Source organism: Akebia trifoliata, chromosome 8 (genome assembly GCF_017979445.1).
Source record: "Akebia trifoliata isolate Shusen 1 chromosome 8, ASM1797944v1, whole genome shotgun sequence".
Taxonomy (NCBI): Eukaryota; Viridiplantae; Streptophyta; class Magnoliopsida; order Ranunculales; family Lardizabalaceae; genus Akebia; species Akebia trifoliata.
In genome coordinates, this window is record NC_141382.1 from 30,322,754 (window position 1) to 30,343,210 (window position 20,457).

Here is a 20,457-nt window from a genome sequence, read left to right on the forward strand (position 1 = left end):
CAACAAACTTTTTTTTTTATCAAATCAATTTCCCCCTTTCGATAAATGCCTTGCTTTCCACGAACTAAGCCTTCTACTAGATTTTTCCACCACAGGATTCCAGATAGCTTTACTCCTGTAGGGTGCACCTAATGACAACCCCAAGTACAATCACGGTAAACAATCAACCTGACAACCTGAGCATGTAGCATGATATTAAAAATCGACATAATTCCTATATTTCGGTCGAAATATGTTGGTTTCGACAGCCACCGACAAGAAATTTAGATAACAATGTCTACTTCTCTATATTTCGATTGAAATTACTATTTTTTCGACCGAAATTTTGGCAAGCAATAGATTTCGACAGAAATAATAAAAAAAGACTAGGAGAATGCCATTTTTTTGGTGGAAATATTTTAAAATATTTTTCTTGAATTGAGAAAATAAAAGAAAGGGTAAAGATATTTCAAAAATCATAGATAAGTATTTCTAATTTTAAAAAAGATTTCTAAAAAAGCAAAAATTTAATATTTTTTAGGAAATAAAAATTTGCGTATCTAAGGTTATAGAGATAGAGAGATCTTTGGAGGGATCGATTTCATCGCCGTTTGTTGAAGGTTGTGATCGTTCCCTTGAAACCAAGAGAGTAAAGAAGAATAGGTTTCCAGAGTAAAAATATGTTGTGTTGGGTATTATGCTATCAAGGAACAAAGCCTAGAGTAAAAATTTGTTGTGTTAGGTATTATGTTGTAAAAGAACAAATTATGCCACATGGTTAGTAGGTAGCTGCTGTTAAGTGGCTTGCTGTTAAACAAGTATGTTAATTTGTCAAAAAGTTTCGTGTGTCCACTTTTAACTTCTAAGAACAGGTGGATGTTTTCTGACCTCATTTGTTAAAATAAAATTCTTAAAATTATTAAGAATGTACCCTCCACCTTTTATAAAATATTTGAGATACTCCCTTGACTTTGGTCTTCTCTAATCGACTGGTGTAAATAACATAAATGCCGTCATCTTCAACTTGTAAATGAAAAAAGCTTTTCTTTTTTTCAACCTTTTGTAAAATTTGATCTACTTCTACCTCTCATTTATGATTTATCATCTTATGAAGTTGGAACAAAAAAATTATATCCTCTTCACTACAAACACTGTACTCCTAAAATTCATTGCCAACTTAGCCATCCTCAAAGCATCAGAAAATCCCACTAAGAACTCGTCTTGTTGACTCCACAAAAATTAAGGTGTCATTTGCGGAAACTGAGGCCATCTCTAACCTGTTGAGAATCCTCTGAAGTTCCCATTCTTTACTGCTTTGCCAATCATTCTCCCAAAAGCTTTCACTATCACAATAAATAGAGAATGCGACAAAGGATATCCTTGTCTCAATCCTTTGGAACTCCTAAAGAACTTGCATAGAGAGCCATTCTCAAGAATTGACAAAGATGGAGTTGAAACACACTTCCTATACCAATGGATCCACTCCACACCAAAAACCATACAATTAAGTATATCTCTAAGAAAATTCCGACTTACATGATCATAAGCCTTCTCTAGATCAACCTTGCACACCACCCTCGGGATCCCAGATTTCAATTTAGTGTCAATGCGCTCCTATAAGCACACCATCCAAAATCTCTCTCTCCCTTGGATAAAAGTGCCTTAAGATGGCCCAATAATACTATTCAGAACGGCTTTATCAATGGCATTTGCAATTGTTGAGATTTATAACATGGATTTGTTGGTTGCCTCGATTGGTTTTCAAGTTGGGTCACTCCCATCCACATACCTTGGGTTGTCTTGGGGGGTAGCTTATAATAGTAAAGAGTTTTGGGATCCGGTGTTGGAGCGGGTTGGGAGAAGGCTTAGTTCATGGAAAACTAGATGCTTTCGATGGGGGATGACTTATTAAGAGTTCTTTTTATTTTGAGAAGTATGGAAATAAAGCAAGATAAATTAGTATGATATTTTTCTGGCACTATCAGGATGGGAAAATGAAGTTTCATTTGGTTGGTTGGCACTGTTTTTGTCCTTCAAAAGTGGTGTAGATAGGATTGCCAACACTTATCTCAATGCCCATGATCAAGTTAAGAAGCGTTGAAGAAAGAAATCAGCAACATTGACTAAGTCAAATCAGTCAAAATCGAGTTAACTCAGTTTGAACGAGTCAACTTAGTCTAATCTTTGACCAGCCCACAAGACCTAGTCCAACTTCTCTTAGGACTTTTTATTTTATTGAGGTTCTATTTGTTAAGTTGCTTAAGTAGTCTTAGTTAGTTTCTATTTCAATTTTGGAAAGTTTCTTTTTCGAATTTGTTTTATGTTTAAAATTCGTTTTTATTCTTTAAGTTATAATTAGAAGTCCTTTTAGATGTCCAAATTGAGTTCTAACAAGATTAGAAGGTTAATAATATGTTATAGATAGATTAAGTAGTTGCTTTTTAGTATTCTTAAATGTTTCTAAGTTGCTATGGAGTTATCTATATAAGGAGCTCCAATAAAAAATTCAGTGCAGTAAGTTTTTTTTAAGATTGATTAATAAAAGAAAAAAGTAGAGACGTTACTTCCCTTTCTTTGTTTTTTTTAGCATAAGAGCCCGATATTGGTTCTTAATTTTAGTGTTTGCTATTGATTTCCATCAATCTCAAACGTAGGTTGAAGTTTCTAATTTATTTTGCTCAACATAGAGATTCTTTATTATTTTTAGTTCTTGGGATTTCACCCTACAACCAGATTTTTAATATAAACTCCAGGTTTGTGTGTTCTACCCACATCAAAAAGAGTGGTGGGCTTGGGTTTAGAAGAGTGGGTTGGATGCATGCAGTTCTTCTGAGTAAGCAGCTTTGAAAATTTGGTTTGAATTTGTGGAGGGGGGTTATTGTTGAGAAATATTGGTTGTGTTTCAGGTTGGGAGAGTGGGGAGGGTGGTGGTGCTTTTGGGTCTAAAAAGGGATTCTTAAAACTCTACACATGTTCCACAAGGTAGTTTGATTCAAGGTTGGTAGAGACAATAGGGTTCACTTTTGGGAGGATTATTGGTGTGGGGATTTGAGACTTAAAGTGTAGTTCCCTGTTTTATTTACATCTTAAGAAAGGCCAACCTACCCATTTCCAAATTATTAAGGGAGAATGGGGAGTATGCTTAGGATTTTGGGTAAGTTTCAATGATTGAGATTGGATAATGTTGGAAACATGATTAGATGTATTGAGTTGAATCCGGTGATTATTGACTTGGATGATTGTAGGATTTAGGAGGGGTCGCAACTTGCGAGCTGGCATATTCTTTGTGAAATCGTGTTATCACCTATATGGTCAAGCAAATTGCACAAGTTTTCCTGTCATTATTTGGGGTTTGAAGGTTCCAACCAAAGTGTTGTTTTTCATTTGTTTGACGGTGTTGAGGAAAATTATTATATTGGACTAGAGTATTAGGAGAGATTACCCTTCACCAAACTTTGGCCTTATGTGTAAGGAGAGTGGGGAGTCAGAGGTTCATGTTCATATTCATTTCTTTGTGGCTCTCAAGATGTGTTCCCACTTCTTATTTTTAGTCTGTGTGAGTTGCCTTCCCAGATCCATTCGCTCTTTGAATCATTTGGTTGACTTGAGGGCTTTCCTTCTTGCCCTCTAAAAGGATCCTACGGAGCCTCTTCCCTTTTGCAATACATTGGAGTCATTGGAAGGAGAGGAATTCTCACATTTTTTAAGGAAATGAATAGCCTTTGCAAGATTTTATAGTTTCCATCTTGGGGTTGCTGTTTCGTTTTTTGGGATAAAGTTTTTAAAGAATTTAAGGAGTTTTCTTTGAAGGTTTTTTGGTTGGACGGGAGTGGGTTTGTAATTTGTCATTTGAGTAGTATTTTTTCTTTGTTGGGATGCTCTGTATTAGGGTTGGTCGTCTCGATCTCCCTCTCATTTGCTTCTTCTAATAAATACTCTTTATTCATCACAAAAAGATGTAGACCAAAAAAATGTGGATTGAGGTAGTGAGAGAATACTCTTGAATTAATTAACATTATGGATTTGGGAGCATGTGTGTGTGTCTGTGTGATAAATTCTTTAACATGAACATCCTTATTTCTTCATCGTAGATTATTTTTCATTTCATAGAAATGCATTAGGAAATTTTATATGGAGAGGATGTTAGATGTTCTTGTTGATGTATCCTTTTAAACTTCAAAATTTTCTTAAATAATTGTTTTCGATTTATGTCGAAATTCAAATTGTTACCAAAACTTTAAAATAAGCAGAGCTTGTGCTCTTCTAGTTAAAGATCCTCGTGTTGGATTTTCCACATGGCTTCCTACTTCTTTCTGGTTATGACACTATGAAATGTATAGGGTTCTGAATGGCTACGTTGGGGCTAATGCTCGAAGAAGAATATCTTTAGATAAACAAGGTCCCACGGTGGTTCATCAAAAGCCTGGGCCTCTGCAGACTATCTTTAATCTCCTTCCAGATGAGGCAAGTCCCAGTAAACTGCTATTATCAAAAGACAGGGTCATATACTGAAATTCATTTCCGATTTATTTCACTAGATCCTAACTTATATAGTCTTCCGGAGGGTACCTCCTGTTGTTGCAATCTGTAGTTTAATGAATTCTTTTTCTATTTTTTAATTCTATTGTTTCAGGTTGTAGAACACAGTTATTCATGTGCCCTTGAGAGGTCATTTTTGTATCATGGCCGCATGTACGTCTCTGCATGGCACATATGCTTCCACTCTAATGTGTTTTCTAAGCAAATGAAGGTTAGCTAATCTTTCTCATCATAAAGGTCTATGGTTTTATCCAGGTCCAGTTGAAAAGGTTGATTTAGGTGTGGATTAGTTGTTGATGGTCATACTAGTTTTTTTTCTTCTTGTATAGCCTTTTGAAGGACATCTTACCTGCTGTTCAAGGAAAGATCAAATGTGATCCAACAACCATATACTCAATGTTCACCCAGGTTGTACTTTTTGTTGGGATTTATCCCCTTAATAACACTTCCTCCCCCACCGGCCACACACCAAAAAAATAAAAATAATATGGTTCAATGTATTCACAAAATGAAACTATGTTTTCCCCTTTCATGTGAGAAATTGTGAAATGATTTTTTAATATTCCATTAGTCTTGCATGCTGGTTAGCACCAATCTAATTGTCTCAGTCCATTTATGTATGTATTTCAGTATTTGTATGGCTGTCCACTTCATCGTTGGCAATAGGTTTTCTGCAAGTTTGCAACATTATGCACATGCATGTTTTTTGGATTTTCATTTGATCTTTACATGCGACTTGCGGCCTCTATCCGCCTCTCTTGTACTCAGTTTTCATGTTTGTTTACCCTTCCACCAATATTTGTACTCTTATTCTCTTGTGCAACATTATTGCTTCATAGATTAATGACAGATAGAAAAATTTGTAACAAGCACTTCTTTGTGGCACTTGTGCTGTGATTAAAGAACAAAATAATATAATTCTAGATTGATAGTTTTGCAATTTTGAATGACATCGAAGATGAATTCATGTGCCACTATCTCATACCTAAAAGTTCGTTTTACAAAGTGGGAGCAGGTGCTGTAAGGAGCTTTGTTGTGGGAGTTGGGAAGCAATTGTTGCAACCTTCTTTGATTGAATTATTTTAGGAAGTGGGGCTTGGAGCTAGTGTTGAAAGTTCCTGCAACTATACCTAAAACAATGAAGTGCAATAGGAATAGCTCACTTTTTGGTTGCTATCCTAATGAAGTAACCTTTATATTCTAGTAAATTTCTAGGGACACTTTTTGTTTGGGTATATTGCTTTCTCCTTCGTTCATGAACTCATTATATTAAATAGAGGTGTTAGTTTATATTGGTGGTCAAGAAAAATTAAAAGCCAAGGGTTGGCTGAGAGAAGGGGTCAATAATACGAGGTTCTTCCTTTGCATGGAAAATTACCACAATTGTGTTAACCATTTATCGAGATTCAAGATTAGAGATGAATGGAAGGTGGGAGATGATGCAATGGCTGAAGGCGTGGTGGACTTTTATAAGGGCTTTTATTCAAAAGAATTTGTGGATAGGCCTACTCGTGATCAACTCCAGTTTGATTGCATCTCCCAAGAACAAAATAGTTGGTAAGTAATACTGCTTGAGGAGGAAAATGTGCTTGGTACTGTTAAGGGGATGGCTAGTGATAAGGCTCCAGGTCTGGATCATTTATTGGGCCTGCTCAGGAGGCTTTGTTGCAGGGAGGCAGATTGTAGATGATGTTATCATTGCAAGTAAGTGCATTGACTCGAAGAGGCTGGGTTGGTTTGCACGATTGATTTAGAGAAAGCTTATTATCATGTGAACTAAATTTTTTTGAAGTACTTGCTTTGGCGTATGGGGTTTGGGTCCAAATAGTGTGTTGGATAATGAAGTACATTTCTGTGGCTTCCTTCTCAGTTCTTGTTAATGGCTCTCTTGTTGGTTTCTTTAGGAGTATGAGGGGGGCTTAGACCAGGGGACCCCTTATCCCCGTTCCTTTTCATAGTGGTGGTGGAAGCATTGGTGTGCATGTTGGGGAGAGCTATTGCTAATAAAAACCTGGGCGGGTTCAAAGTGTATCAAAGTGAGCTGTTGAGCTCACATCTTCAATTTACAAATAACACATTGGTGTTCTTGGATCATTCTTTGGACCAGTTGAGGTTCCTTAGTTAACTCTTGGGGTGTTTCGAGGCAATTTCGGGATCCCTATTAATCTACGAAAAAGTAAGGTCTTGATAGTTGGTGAGGTCTTAGGAATTGCGTTGTTGGTCTTCAGTAGGGGTGTCACCAGCTTCTTATTTGGGCTTAGCTTTGGGGGCTGCTTACATATCAAAGAAGATTTGGGATCCAGTGATTGAGAGGATTGGAAGGAGATTAAGCAAATGAAAAGCTAGGCACCTTCCAAAGGGTGAGAAGTTGACCATTATTAAAAGCTCCTTGGCCAGCATTCCTAACTATTTTCTATTCCTATTCTCTATCTTAAGGAGTGAAGGTAAAGCTTGATAGAATCTGTAGAGATTTCTTTGGGCCTAACAAATGAGTAGGGGAAGCATCATTTGGTTAGTTGGCATAAAATTTGTATTCCAAGGAGATGGCTTGTGTACACATCTAAGAATTTTTATGGTGAATTTTGAAAATTAAATAATATTCCTACTTCCTTTATTTTCACCCTAAGCATCCATGATTTTGAATGAATTCATTATTTATTTTATAGATTAAGATTAATTCTTTCCCAATATAAATTGTTTTATTAATGTTTAAAAACTATATAATTTTGCAAATGTTAGAAACTGGGTAGAGATAGAATTTGTAAAATGCACATTATTTGTTCATTAGTAGAAATAATGTGGTTTATTAATTTCCTAGAGTCCTATGGGGTGTTTCATTCACACTACATGGCCGGTTGCCAAACCTAGATGGAGGAGGTTGCATAAGGTTGGCCGTCAGTGTTAAAATTTGCCTCTAACATAGTTAAAATAAGAGAATAGTAAAAAGTATCTCATTACTAAGCCCTAATTAGGCTTTAAAGAGAATTACATGGTCTAATAAGTAAAAAGACGAAAAAGGACAAAAGATCTGTAGAACTAATAAAATAAGAGTTATTCAACACTCCCCCTCAAGTTGGTATATGGATGTCGGCAACGCCCAACTTGGACAAGACACCTTCAAAGGCAGCTTTGCTGACACCTTTAGTAAGAATATCAGCAAGTTGTTGAGATGTAGGAACAAAGGGGGTACAAATCTGCCCAGAAACAATCTTCTCTCTAATGAAATCTTGATCAACTTCAATATGCTTCATTCTGTCATGCTGAACCGGATTTGCATCTATGTTAATAGCTGACTTATTGTCACAATATAATGAAAAAGGGGTTGTCATTGGAATACACAAATCAGCTAATAAAATCTTGAGCCATAACAACTCACACACTCCAAGTGCCATAACTCGATATTCTGACTCAGCACTGGAGCGAGAAACCACATCTTGCTTCTTACTGCGCCAAGTGACCAAGTTGCCACCAACCTTAGTACAATACCCCGAAGTAGATCGTCTATCAGTCACTGAGCCAGCATAATCTGCATCCGTCCATGCCTTAATGCGAAGATGACCATGATTACTGAACAGGATACCTCGACTAGGATATCCCTTAAGGTATCTAAGGATACGATAGACAGCAGTAAGATGAGATGTTCAAGGCGAGTGCATAAACTGACTTACAACACTAACAGCATAAGCAATATCAGGACGAGTCATAGACAAATAGATCAGTTTTCCCACAAGACGCTGATACTGACCAATATCCTCCAAACACTCCCCCTCAGAATCAGCTGACCTGTGATTCTACTCAATAGGAGTATCAGCAGAACGAGAACCAAGCTTACCAGAGTCACTGAGTAAATCAAGAACATACTTACGTTGAGAAATAAATATACCAAATTGAGACCTCGTAACCTCAATACCCAGAAAATAGCGAAGATGCCCAAGATCCTTAATCTCAAATTGATATCCTAAGTAAGTTTTGACCTCGGCAATGCCAACATCATCATCTCCAGTAAGAACAATATCGTCTACATAAACAATCAGAGCGACAATTTTGCCTGGGAGTGACGCAAAAAAAGAGTGTGATCAACAGAACTCTGGTGGAAACCAAACTGATGCATAGCCTTAGTAAAGCGTTCAGACCATACATGAGGAGACTGCTTTAATCCATAAAGAGAACGACAAAGACGACAGACATGGTTAGGAGAAGCAGATGTAAGAAACCCAGGAGGTTGGACCATATAGACTTCTTCTTGAATATCACCATTGAGAAATGCATTCTTGACATCTAACTGAAAAAGAGGCCACCCGTTGATAGCGGTAACAGAAAAGAGAACACGAATGGTGGTCATCTTGGCAACAGGGGCAAATGTCTCTTGATAATCAATCCCATAAGTCTGAGCATAACCCTTTGCCACTAACCTGGCCTTATAACGAGCAATAGAACCATCCGGATTGTGTTTTAGAGTGAAAACCCAGCGACATCCCACAGCCTTCCTACCAGGTGGAAGAGGTACAAGTTCCCAAGTCTGAGTTTTTTCAAGAGCATTCAACTCATCAATCATAACTGCTCGCCACTCAGGATGGGTAATAGCATCTGCAACAGTAGTAGGAGGAGAAACAGCGGAAACAGACGCAAGAAAACTTCAATAAGAGGGTGAAAAGACAGAATCAGATATATAATTAGCAATAGGATAAGTACAAGTGCGCTTACCCTTACGAGTGGCAATAGGACGATCATCACATGCGACAGGAGGCGAAGCTGGAGGCGAGCTGGTCTGTCATAGGAGGGATGGCAGTATTGCGAGGACGCCGAGAGTAAACCTACAGAGGAGGAGGTGATGAACTGACAAGAAATGGAGAAGGAGGAACAGGCATAGGAAGAGGAAGAAAGATAGGAGAAGGATCATCAGGTGAATCTAGAGGAAACCACTCAGATTGACTGCCGACGGACCCATTGTAATAAGGGGTATGCTAAAAAAAGGAAACATCCCGAGAAATAAAACGGCATCGAGAAGGAGGGTGGTAAGAACGGTATCCTTTCTGGGTAGAGGAATAACCCTAAGAGATACATTTGACGGCCTTAGGATCAAGTTTTGTACGAGTTTAATCAAGAATTTGAACAAAGCAGACACACCCAGATACACGCGGAGGAAGTGGAAACAAGGGACAATCTGGGTAAAGCTGAAAGAGAGGCGTGGCAAACTGAAGAACCCGAGAGGGAGTCCGATTAATAAGGTAAACCGCAGTAAGAACTGCATCGGCTCAATAGGATTGAAGCACGTTCATGCCAATAGAGAGGGCTCGGACTAACTCTAGAATATGGCGATTTTTTCTTTCTGATCGACCATTCTGCTGAGGAGTCTTAACATTGGACATTTGATGCTCAATGCCAAACTCTAAACAAAGTTTTAAGACCTCTCTGTAAGTGTACTCAGTACCATGATCAGAACGGAAGGTCTTGACGGTACGACCAAACTGGGTACGGACCATAGAAAGAAATTGCTTAAAAATCCAAAAACTTCACTCTTGTGTTTCATAAGATAGATCCAAGTGGTACGACTGTGGTCATCGATGAACAAGACAAAATAACGAAAACCAAGAGTTGATGTGACAGGGGAAGGACCCCACACATCAGAATGGATTAGGTCAAATATAGCAGGTGCAATGGTATTCATACTAATAGGATAAGAAGAACGCATATGTTTAGCTAACTGGCAAGTTTCACAAGAAAAATTAAGTAAATTGCTATTATTAAATAAAGTAGGGAACATGTGTTTCAAATATCCAAAAGAAATATGGCCTAAGCGTAAGTGCCAACGCATTACAAGAGCCTTATTAGACTGACTACTACTACTAATCTGGGAAGCAGAATAGGTGCTAGGTAAACAAGGTATGTTCAAGAGATACAAGCCATTCACTTCATATCCAGTGCCAATCGTCCTCTTCGATTCCAGATCCCGAAAGACACAATGAGAGGGATAAAAAATTACACTGCAATTCAAATTTTTTATAATGCTACTAATAGATATAAGATTAGTAGTGAGTTGAGGAACATACAGTGTGTTAGTTAAGGATAAAGAAGATGTAACAGGAAAATGACCTTAACCAGCTATAGAAGATAAAAAACCATCGGCTAGGCGAACCTTGTGATGACTAGAACAAACATTATAGGTTTTAAAAAAAGAGGACGTATCGGTCATGTTATCGGACGCACCAGAATCAATGATCCATGGTGAGGAAGTGGTGGAAACACTGTGTGCAGATGCAAAAGTACCTGAATGAGCGAATGTAGAGACCGGCTTAGATGAAGTCTCCATCTGATTGAAGAATTTTCTGAACTTGTCAAGCTTAGCCTGAGATAGAGATACCGAATCCAATGAGGATGTAGGAGCTGAAGGAGGTGCTGAATCAGTAGTCGGCTGAGAAACTACATGAGCTGAAGATCGTTGAGACTGTTGACGTTGTTGATTAGGACGACCATGGAATGCATAACAACGAGCCTTCACGTGACCCAACTTCCCACAATGATCACACTTATGTCGCTGACGGGTAGACAGAGACCCACTAGGAGGCTGTGGAGAAGGTAGGCGAGCAAGCATAGTAGAGTGGTCTCTTGAAGAATGAGGTAGGACAGCTGCGCGACGACTTTCATCAGCCAAGACATAAGAATACGCAATCTGTAAGGACGGAAAGGGATCCATACCCGATAAGTGAACTCTCGCATACTCAAACTCCTCTCGTAAACCTGCTAAGAACTGAAAAACTCGATTCTTATGCAGAATCGACGCATATAATGTCTCATCAAACGGATCCTTCCAGGCGTAGGACGAGGAATAGAAGGTCAACTCTTCCCACCGAGCACGTAGCTGTGATATATAGGTGGTAACTGAAGAATCATCTTGCGAAAGACGGGAAATCTCACGCTCGAGGTTAAAAATCTGGACGTTGTTTTGACGTTGCGAGTAAATGCTCCTTGTGGAGTCCCATATCTGTTTTGCTGTCGAGGAGAACATAAACCCAGCCGCAATTTGTGGTTGCATAAATGTAACCAACCAAGAACGGACCATAGAATCATTAGCAAACCAGTGTGAGTCTCTGTGTAGGTTGTTTGTCTGCTCCCGTGAAATAACCAATCTTCCCTTTTCCACCAATAAACATTTCAACTGATCTTGCCCAAAGAAGATAATTAGGGCCATCTAATTTCACGGTGGTAATTTGAATTCCTGGAAAGTCGGTTGAGTGAGAAGAAAGGCCACTTGAGCCATTAGTACTACCGGTGATCGAGGAAGAGGACGTCTCAGAAGCCATTAAAAAAAAAATAAATAAATAATCTATGTACTTCGACTTGAAGAGAGTTCAAGAGGACGAGGGTATGACTCTTAACAACAACTTTGCTGTCAGTATAGGCTCCAAACAGCCCTTGTGTTGATCACAGGCCTTAGACAAATCTCCAAACAGATCCAAACAGCACCCTTGTTGTGAGGACAGACTCCAAAACCAACCTCTGTGTTGATTGTTGACCTCAAACGATCCAAACAGCACCCTTGCTGTGAGGAAAAACTCCAAAAGACAGCCTCTTTGCTGATCGTTGATCTCAAATGATGTCCCTACACTAGTCGTAGGCTTCAAACAGGGTCCCTGTAGTGGTCGCAGGTCCAAAAAATAGCCTCTGTGCTGATCGTTGACCTCAAACGAGTCTTCAACAGCCTCTGTGCTGATCGTCGACTTCAAACGATGGCCCTGCTGTGGTCGCAGGTTCAAACCAGGTCTCTTATAGTGATCACAGGCCTCAAACGATGGCCCTACTGTGGTCGCAGGTTCAAAAACAAGTCTCCTATAGTGATCGCAGGCCTCAAACGATGGTCTACAGTGGTCGTGGGTTCCAAACAGCAACCCTGCTGTCTTCGTAGGTCCCAAACAACTCCAACCAGCAGCCCTGCTGTGACTGTAAGTTCAAAAAATTATTTTCGTAGGTTCCAAACAGCAACCTTGCTGTCTTCATAGGTCCCAAACGACTCCAAACAGCAGCTCTGCTGTGATCGTGAGTTAAAAAACGATCTAGAACTTATTGTGGCCAGCCTCTAAAGCCATTAGTTGGCCTAAGAACAGCAACCCTGCTGTTGTTGTAACGTTTCAATGAGTTTTAACAACCCTATCGCATGTTGCGATTAGGGATGGAGTAAAACAACCCCCGTGGGGGTGAGTATTTACAGTGAACCGAGAGGTTGTGATGTAGATTTAGGAAGGATTGAGCGTTGAGGTTGTAGCAAGGAGGAAGGAGAGGAGATGCCTCTGATACCAAGTTAAAATAAGAGAACAATAAAAAGTATCTCATTACTAAGCCCTAATTAGGCTTTAAAGAGAATTACATGGTCTAATAAGTAAAATGACGAAAAAGGACAAAAGATCTGTAGAACTAATAAAATAAGAGTTATTCAACAAACATGAACCCTGATAAGTCATTTCATTTATGGATAGAATTTAATGAACGAACATATTTTGTTTAGCAAAGTTGACTCAATCTGACCATGTCAACTCAGTTTGACAGAGTCAACTCAGCTTGACCAGGTTGGTTCCATACTCAACCCAATTTTGATTTCAGTTCTATGTGTTTAGTCTATTTTAGTTTTAAGAAGTTGTTTAGTTAGTTTCTATTTCAACTTTAGGAAGTTTCTATTTTGTCTAGCTTCTAATTTGTTTTCAAGTTTCTATTTGTTTGTTTAATTTCATTTGTATTCTGTAAGCTATTATTAGAGGTGCTTAGAAGCTGAGTTACCAGATTCGCTTTTGATGAACCGAATCGTGAACCGGTTTGAATCGAACCAGTTCGCAGTATGATTCGTTATTGGTATGTGAAAAGCAGCAAACCTAGCAAACTTGAATGTTTTATCATTTTTTTACACACCCCTCCACAGTTTAATAATATTTGAGACATACCCCTAATATTCCAAACTAATTGCCTGCTCATTTGACCTTAGTGTATACGAATTGACTAATGAAAATTGACTAAACACCTTCATCTTCAACCTATTAAAGAAAATTCAGATTTCTTCTTCCCAAGATCTACCATCTTCAACATCCTTTTTACCATATTCATTACTTCAACCTTCAAAGACTCAACTCTGTCTGCCCCTACTAATCGGGTTCATTCTTGATTGGCAAACCGCAAATATATGAACCCAAATTCGAACGAAGCGAACCAACGAATCAAGTAACATAGCTTAGAAGTGTCCAAATTGAGGTATGATAAGTTTAAAAAGTTGGTATTATATTATATATAGATTAGAAAGTTGTTTTTAGTATTTTAGAACGTTTCTAAGTTGTTATGATGAAGTTATCTATATACGGAGCTTCAAAAACGAAATTCAATTAGTTCAAAATATATTAATTTAAATATTCTTTTATCTCTTAGTTACTTTCTTTGCTTTATCTTCTTTAAGGTATTACTTGTTTATCAATTGAATCTATTGATTCAAACTTATGTTGTGTATTTCATTGAATACGATCTGTTAATTCCTTTTGAATCTATTGATTCACACGCTTACACTACGTCAATTGATATCTGAACTCTTCCTAGGTTCCACAAAAGCTGGTTGGTGAATGTGATTTTATCACAAAATCTTACTTAGTTCTTATTTAGAAGCTCTATTAGATTGATTTGAGAGGCTTGAGGCTAGAATTGTGGCTAAGTTGGAGTCCATATTCTAGGCATGGCTCTCAATATCCTTGAGAATGAGGAAAATAAGAAAATCATTGGAGGTGAAGACCCCGAGGATTCCCACCATCCCTCCCTATATTCCCCTCAAAATTCAACCCTTAGGATACCAATTAGTGAAACTGAATCAATCAATTTTAAAAATTCTGCACAAAATTTTAATTATACCTAAATCGCACCCTCCCAAATTGCATCCCAAGTCTCCTAAGACCCTAAAACCTATCCTCTTCTACCACTATCCCATCAAAATTGTTTCAATAGTTCGCTTCCCTAATCCCTCCCCACACCTCATACCACCCTTTATCAACCTTCTAGCCATACCGGCCCTACTCACACCCTCAAACTAAAAATCCTCACCCTTCAACTAATAACCCCAACCCTTCATATGACCCTCAAAACCCTTCTTAAACCTAACCAACCCCTTATACTGATTCTCTTGATGAATTGGACCGCTACTCTACTCCACCATCCCCACAAATTCATCAGATCGAATATGGGCTTAAGGCAGACATTCCACAATTCAATGACCTTCTTCACATCGAGGATTTCCTTGAGTGGGTGTTTACTGTTGAGCGTTTCTTCGAGTATAAACATAGGGGTTTCAAATCTTATGAAGAAGGAGATTTGGTGATTGTGAACCTTAGTAGGATCGTTTTCCAATGGGCACCTTCAACAAGATTAAGTTGAAGAAGACAGGACAACTCCGCATCCTCAAGAAAATCAATGAATTAACTTGCGTTGTGGACTACCAGAAGATGTGCACATCTTTCCTTACTATCCTGACGATGGAGTTTCTTTATCAGTGCTGAACTCAAGGACGAGTTCTCTTCAAGAACGGGGGCCTGTTGTAGGACATCTACCTGATGTAGAACAACTTGCTCTTTCGAGAAAAGAAGAGAATTTTCATGGCCAAATCAACCTACCTAGATTTAGTCAAGTTGATTCAGTCTCACAAAGTCAACAGAGTTTGATCAAGTCAACTATGTTTGACCAGCCTGGTTCAGGTTGGCCAAGTTGGGTCCCATGTGTTTAATCTATTTATGTTTTTATTAGTTGTTTAGTTAGTTTCTATTTCAACTTTAGGAAGTTTCTATTCTGTCTAGTTTCTAATGTGTTTCAAGTTTTCTATCTTTTTGTCTAATTTCGTTTTTATTCTTTAGTATATTATTAGAAGTGCCTAGAAGTATCCAAATTGAGTTATAATAGGTTTATAAAGTTAGTATTATATTATATATATATAGAAAGTTATTTGTTAGTATTTTAGAAGGTTTCTAAGTTTTTATTATGAAATTATCAATATAAGGAGCTACAAAAACGAAATTCAATAAATTCAAATACTCTTTTATCTTTTAGTTAATTTCTTTAATTTATCTTCTTCAAGGTATTGCTTGTTTATCATTTGAATCAATTGATTCAAAATTATTTTGTGTGTTCCATTTTACACAATATCTTTATTCCTTCCGAATCTATTGATCCACACACTTTCGTTACATCAAGTGGTATCAGAGCTCTTGCTACCTTCCACAAAAGATGGTTGTTGAGTGTGATTTTGTCACAAAAGTTTCTTTCAAATCTTACCTACCTCAATTTGAGAAGTTGAGGCTAGAATTATGGCTAAGTTAGAGTCCAGTGTTCAAGGTATGGTTCTCAACATCCTTGAGAAGGAGAAATGTAAGAAAACCCTAGGAGATGAAGACTCCTAGGATTCCCACCATCCCACCATCAATTACCCTCAAAATTCAACCCTTGGGATACCAATTAGTGAGATTGAACCTACCAATTTTCAAAATTCCGCACAAAATTTTAATTATACCCAAATTGCATCTTATGTCTCCCTAGACCCTAAAACCTTTCCTCCACAATAAAAATCCATTCAATAGTTTCCTTCCCCTCCCTCCCCACACCTCATACCACCTTCTATCAACCTTCTAGCCATACCGCCCCACTCATAGACCCTCAAAATCAAAACCCTTGCCCTCCAACTAATAACCCCAACACTTCATATAACCCTCAGACCCTTCTCAAACCCAACCAGCCCCTTATACTGATTCTCTTGATGAATTGGATCCCTACTCTACTCCACCATCCACACAAATTTAGCAGATCGAATATTGGTTTAAGGCAAACATTCCACATTTCAGTGACCTTCTCCACATCGAGGATTTCCTTGATTGGTTGTTTACTGTTGAGCATTTCTTTGAGTATAAACATATGCATTTCAAATCCTATGAAGGAGATTTGGTGGTGATTGACCTTTGTAAGGATCGTTTTCCAATTGTCACCTTCAACAAGACTAAGTTGAAGAAGATAGGATAACTCCCCATCATCAAGAAAATCAGCGAAGTTGCTTACATTGTAGACTTACTGGAAGACATGCACATCTTTCCTTATTGTCCAGACGATGGAGTTTCTTTACCTGGGGGGGCGAGTTCTCTTCAAGAACAGGGGCTTGGCATAGGACATCTACCTGATGTAGAAAAAAATGCTCTTTAGAAAAGAAGATAATTTTCATGGTCGAATCAACCTATCCAGATCTGGCCGAGTTGACATTGTCTAACAAAGTCAACTTAGTTTAACTAGCCTGATTTGGGTTGACCAGGTTGGGTCCATAATCAACGCAATTTTGGTTTCAGTCCTATGTGTTTAGTCTATCTCAATATTTGGAAGTTTTTTAGTTAGTTTCTATTTCAATTTTAGGAAGTTTCTATTTTTTCTAGTTTATAATTTGTTTTCAAGTTTCTATTTGTTGGTTTAATTTTGTTTTTATTCTTTAGGCTATTATTAGAAATGTCTAAATTGAGTTATAATAGGTGTAGAAAGTTGGTATTATATTTATATAGATTAGAAAGTTACTTTTTAGAAGGTTGTTATGATGAAGTTATCTATATGAGGAGCTTCAAAAACGAAATTCAATCAATTCAAATACTCTTTAATCTCGTAGTTACTTTCTTTACTTTATCTTCTTCAAGCTATTGCTTGTTTATCATTTAAATCTATTAATTCAAACAGATTTTGTGTGTTCTATGGAACACAATCTCTTAATTCCTTTCAAATCTATTGATTTACACGCTTCTGCTACATCAACGACGGCGTTGATGAAACTAGGAAAAACCATAATGTACCTAAGACATGCATATAAGATGTATTCTAAGACTGATATTCATTAGTTATGTTCTAGTTAGTTTCATTTATTGAAACTTAAAAATTTAGAAAGCATTCAAAGACTTAAAACATCATTCATTGTGATCTTGCTAGTAGCGTGCCACCACACCAACCCTAGGGATATCTTTGTGCCTAACTGGAGCTGAGGAATGTAGGTGGAGTTGGGGTTCTGTAATTTCTCGAATGATGTAGATGTTGGCATACCAGGGCATTATCTCCTAGAGGGAGGATTCTCTCCCATTTATGTGGCTTTGGGGCCTGTGGAGTTGAAATAAATAGGATGGTGTTGTTAGGCAAAGAAAAGGCCTCCCACAGAGCCATCCTTTATATCAAAGCCCTATTGTTTTGTTTGTCTTTTTGGTCATGCAAAGGGATTTTCTTTGAAGGTCTGTAGAGGGATAATATTGTATATGACATGGTGTAGCTTTCCTTTTTGTTCTTTCTTTACATTTGAAAACTCGTCTACTTTCCCTCCCCAAAAAGTTGTTTAATATCAAGACTGGTCTTTGGTATGCTTCTGTAAATTGACTACTGCTTTTACGCCTTATGATAGAATTATTTTTTTCAAATTTCTTCTTATAAGATTGTACCTGAATTTCCATTTGATAGGTGATCATTCCATTTGAAGATATAGATGAGGTGTGTAAATATTTCCCATGCTCAGTTTTTTGCTCTTTCTATGGGTAATTGAGACTCATAGATTGAATATCATTGGAATCGTGAATGCCTCTACAAATAATACATTATTATTGATGCAGATAAAGAGGAGCCAGCATGCATTCATCAATCCTGCTATTACGATTATTCTTCGTATGGGTGCTGGTGGTCATGGTGTACCCCCTTTGGGAAGCCCAGATGGTTAGTGATTAATTTGATTGAGCAGAACTCTTTTTGGGGTTTTCATGTTAGAGTGTACCGCTTGGTTCTTTATTTTCAACATATTTTGTGTGTAACTAATTTAAAAATAAAAAAATAAAAAAAATTAACTGCCTAAACTGCCCACAATAAGATATCCTATGTCTTCATTGTGGTCAATTCGTCTATAGTACAACAAAGTAGGCTAAAGATTTGGAAAACGGAGTTTTGCCGTCTGCTCTTAACAGACACCTTTGGAGTATTTGGAGTATCTGCCAAAGGATTAAGCCATAGATGCTGTTGGATCTGTGACTGTTCACTTTGTAAGCCTAGAGATGTGTATTTGACAATTAAACTTTGAATAGAGTACCTGATTACTAGTTATTTTTAGATAGATCACCTAAGAAATCGATTGAATCACAAAATCTGAAGGAGTATTATTCAAATTGATTTGGGATTTAAATTGTTGGATAATAAGATTTATGAAGTACTTAGAAGTTAGAACTAATAAGAAAATATTAAATAATGTCTTCAAAATGTAAAAATTATATAGTGTACATAACTACTCCATAACTTATTATATATTGGCAAGATGATTATACGAACACTTGAAAATAATGACCAATGAATCTATCTAACGATCTTGATATGCTTCGAGAATGGCACTAAAGAGTCATTCTATTTGCACCTACTGTTTAACACATTTTTTGGGTGGGGTTATCAAGTATAACTGATATAATCTTAGTTTAACCGTTTTCTGCAATAGGCTTACGATTTGTAATTTTTTGAACACTAAATTCTGAAATTTCTTATTACCTTCAATAATATTCTCTTCTAATGTATGTATGTGCATCATTTCATTTATCTGCATTTCAGGTAGGGTCAGGTATAAATTTGCTTCATTTTGGAACAGAAATCATGCATTAAGAGCTTTACAACGCTTGGCAAAGAACTTCTCTGCAATGTTGGAAGCTGAAAAGAAGGTCCATTTCATAACCTTCCATTATTCATGTAATGTATATTGTTTCTATATATATTCTCTTACAGATTGTTATTTTATATATCATAGAAAACATGTCACAATCTGTATAGAAAACAGGGTACATAAATCTTGACAGGATAGACATGGCCCATTGACAATCCAGGTCTTTGTAGAGTGATCTAAAACAGAAAACAGACAATCTAAGGATATCACAACATCGACTAAAAGTGTTCAATTCTTAAAATGGTATTAAAAGAAATGCAATCTTGCTATAAATTGTTTTTGACTGCAATATTATGAGGCCTTGTAGATTCATCCTTCTAGATGGTATGATTTCTGGCTTTGTATTTGTTTTAATATTCTTGACCGCGTCAATGTTTATTGGAATTAAAGAAAGGATTTCTGTACCTTTTTATCAATATTTGTAGCTCTTCTTAAAATTATATCGACATAAATGTGATCGTGATATAAAATCCTTTTTGACTCCATTAATATTAAGCAATGTAAGGATTCATTCTTCTGGATGGCTTGATTTCTTTCTGTGTATTAGTTTTAAGATTGATTTCTTGAATTCCTTATTTGGAACCATCTGTACTCACTTTTCTCTAACTAACTGTTTTTCCCTGTATTACTAGTTGGTGCATGATTCTGATCCATGTTTTTTCTCAATTTGAATGTCTCAAAATTTTCTCACACGATGTCTTGTAGTACTGGTTCACACTTGACACTGATCCATATGTATCCCCAATTTTTTATTTAATTTTGGATAGGTATGAGGTTAGTGGTTAGCAAATGAAGTTTGGTTCAAGGGGTTTTGAACCTAGGACGTGGGAACAACACTTCACATGTCTAACCACTTAGCTAATTGAGAAAGGTACTTACAAGTGTGTAACAACTCTTAAGTGGCCAACTTATCTAAGTTCGCAAGGCATGTGCAGTGTGATCACATGACCCGGGTTCAAAACCCGTTGATCCCCACTTTCATGTCTGCTGACCATTAAACCTTGCTTGCCTAGCAGGAAAAACGTGTGTTACAACTCTCTTGAGTGTTACTTCCCAATTTCATTTGCAAACGTGATCACAAAGATTGTCGCTTTCTACGATTTATATCAGATAAAATGCCATAAACTAATTTTCTTGAATAGATGAAAAAAGTTTAGGTGTTTGTCGATTGATTTACATTGAGGAGATCCAATGACTAATAAATGTCTTCGTTTATCTTTGGACTTCAA

The 20,457-nt window shown here is 37.3% G+C and overlaps 1 protein-coding gene across 2 annotated transcripts in view; it reads left to right on the top strand.

The window, feature by feature from the left end:
- LOC147396494 (C2 domain-containing protein / GRAM domain-containing protein) overlaps nucleotides 1–20,457 on the top strand; it is a 90,244-nt gene that overhangs the window by 55,033 nt on the left and 14,754 nt on the right. For both annotated transcript variants that reach the window (XM_086451098.1, XM_086451099.1), the window contains exons 7-11: nucleotides 4,320–4,443; nucleotides 4,613–4,729; nucleotides 17,998–18,027; nucleotides 18,147–18,246; nucleotides 19,120–19,226. In XM_086451098.1, coding sequence (XP_086307224.1) covers nucleotides 4,320–4,443; nucleotides 4,613–4,729; nucleotides 17,998–18,027; nucleotides 18,147–18,246; nucleotides 19,120–19,226 — 478 coding nt within the window. The remainder of the gene's footprint in view (nucleotides 1–4,319; nucleotides 4,444–4,612; nucleotides 4,730–17,997; nucleotides 18,028–18,146; nucleotides 18,247–19,119; nucleotides 19,227–20,457) is intronic.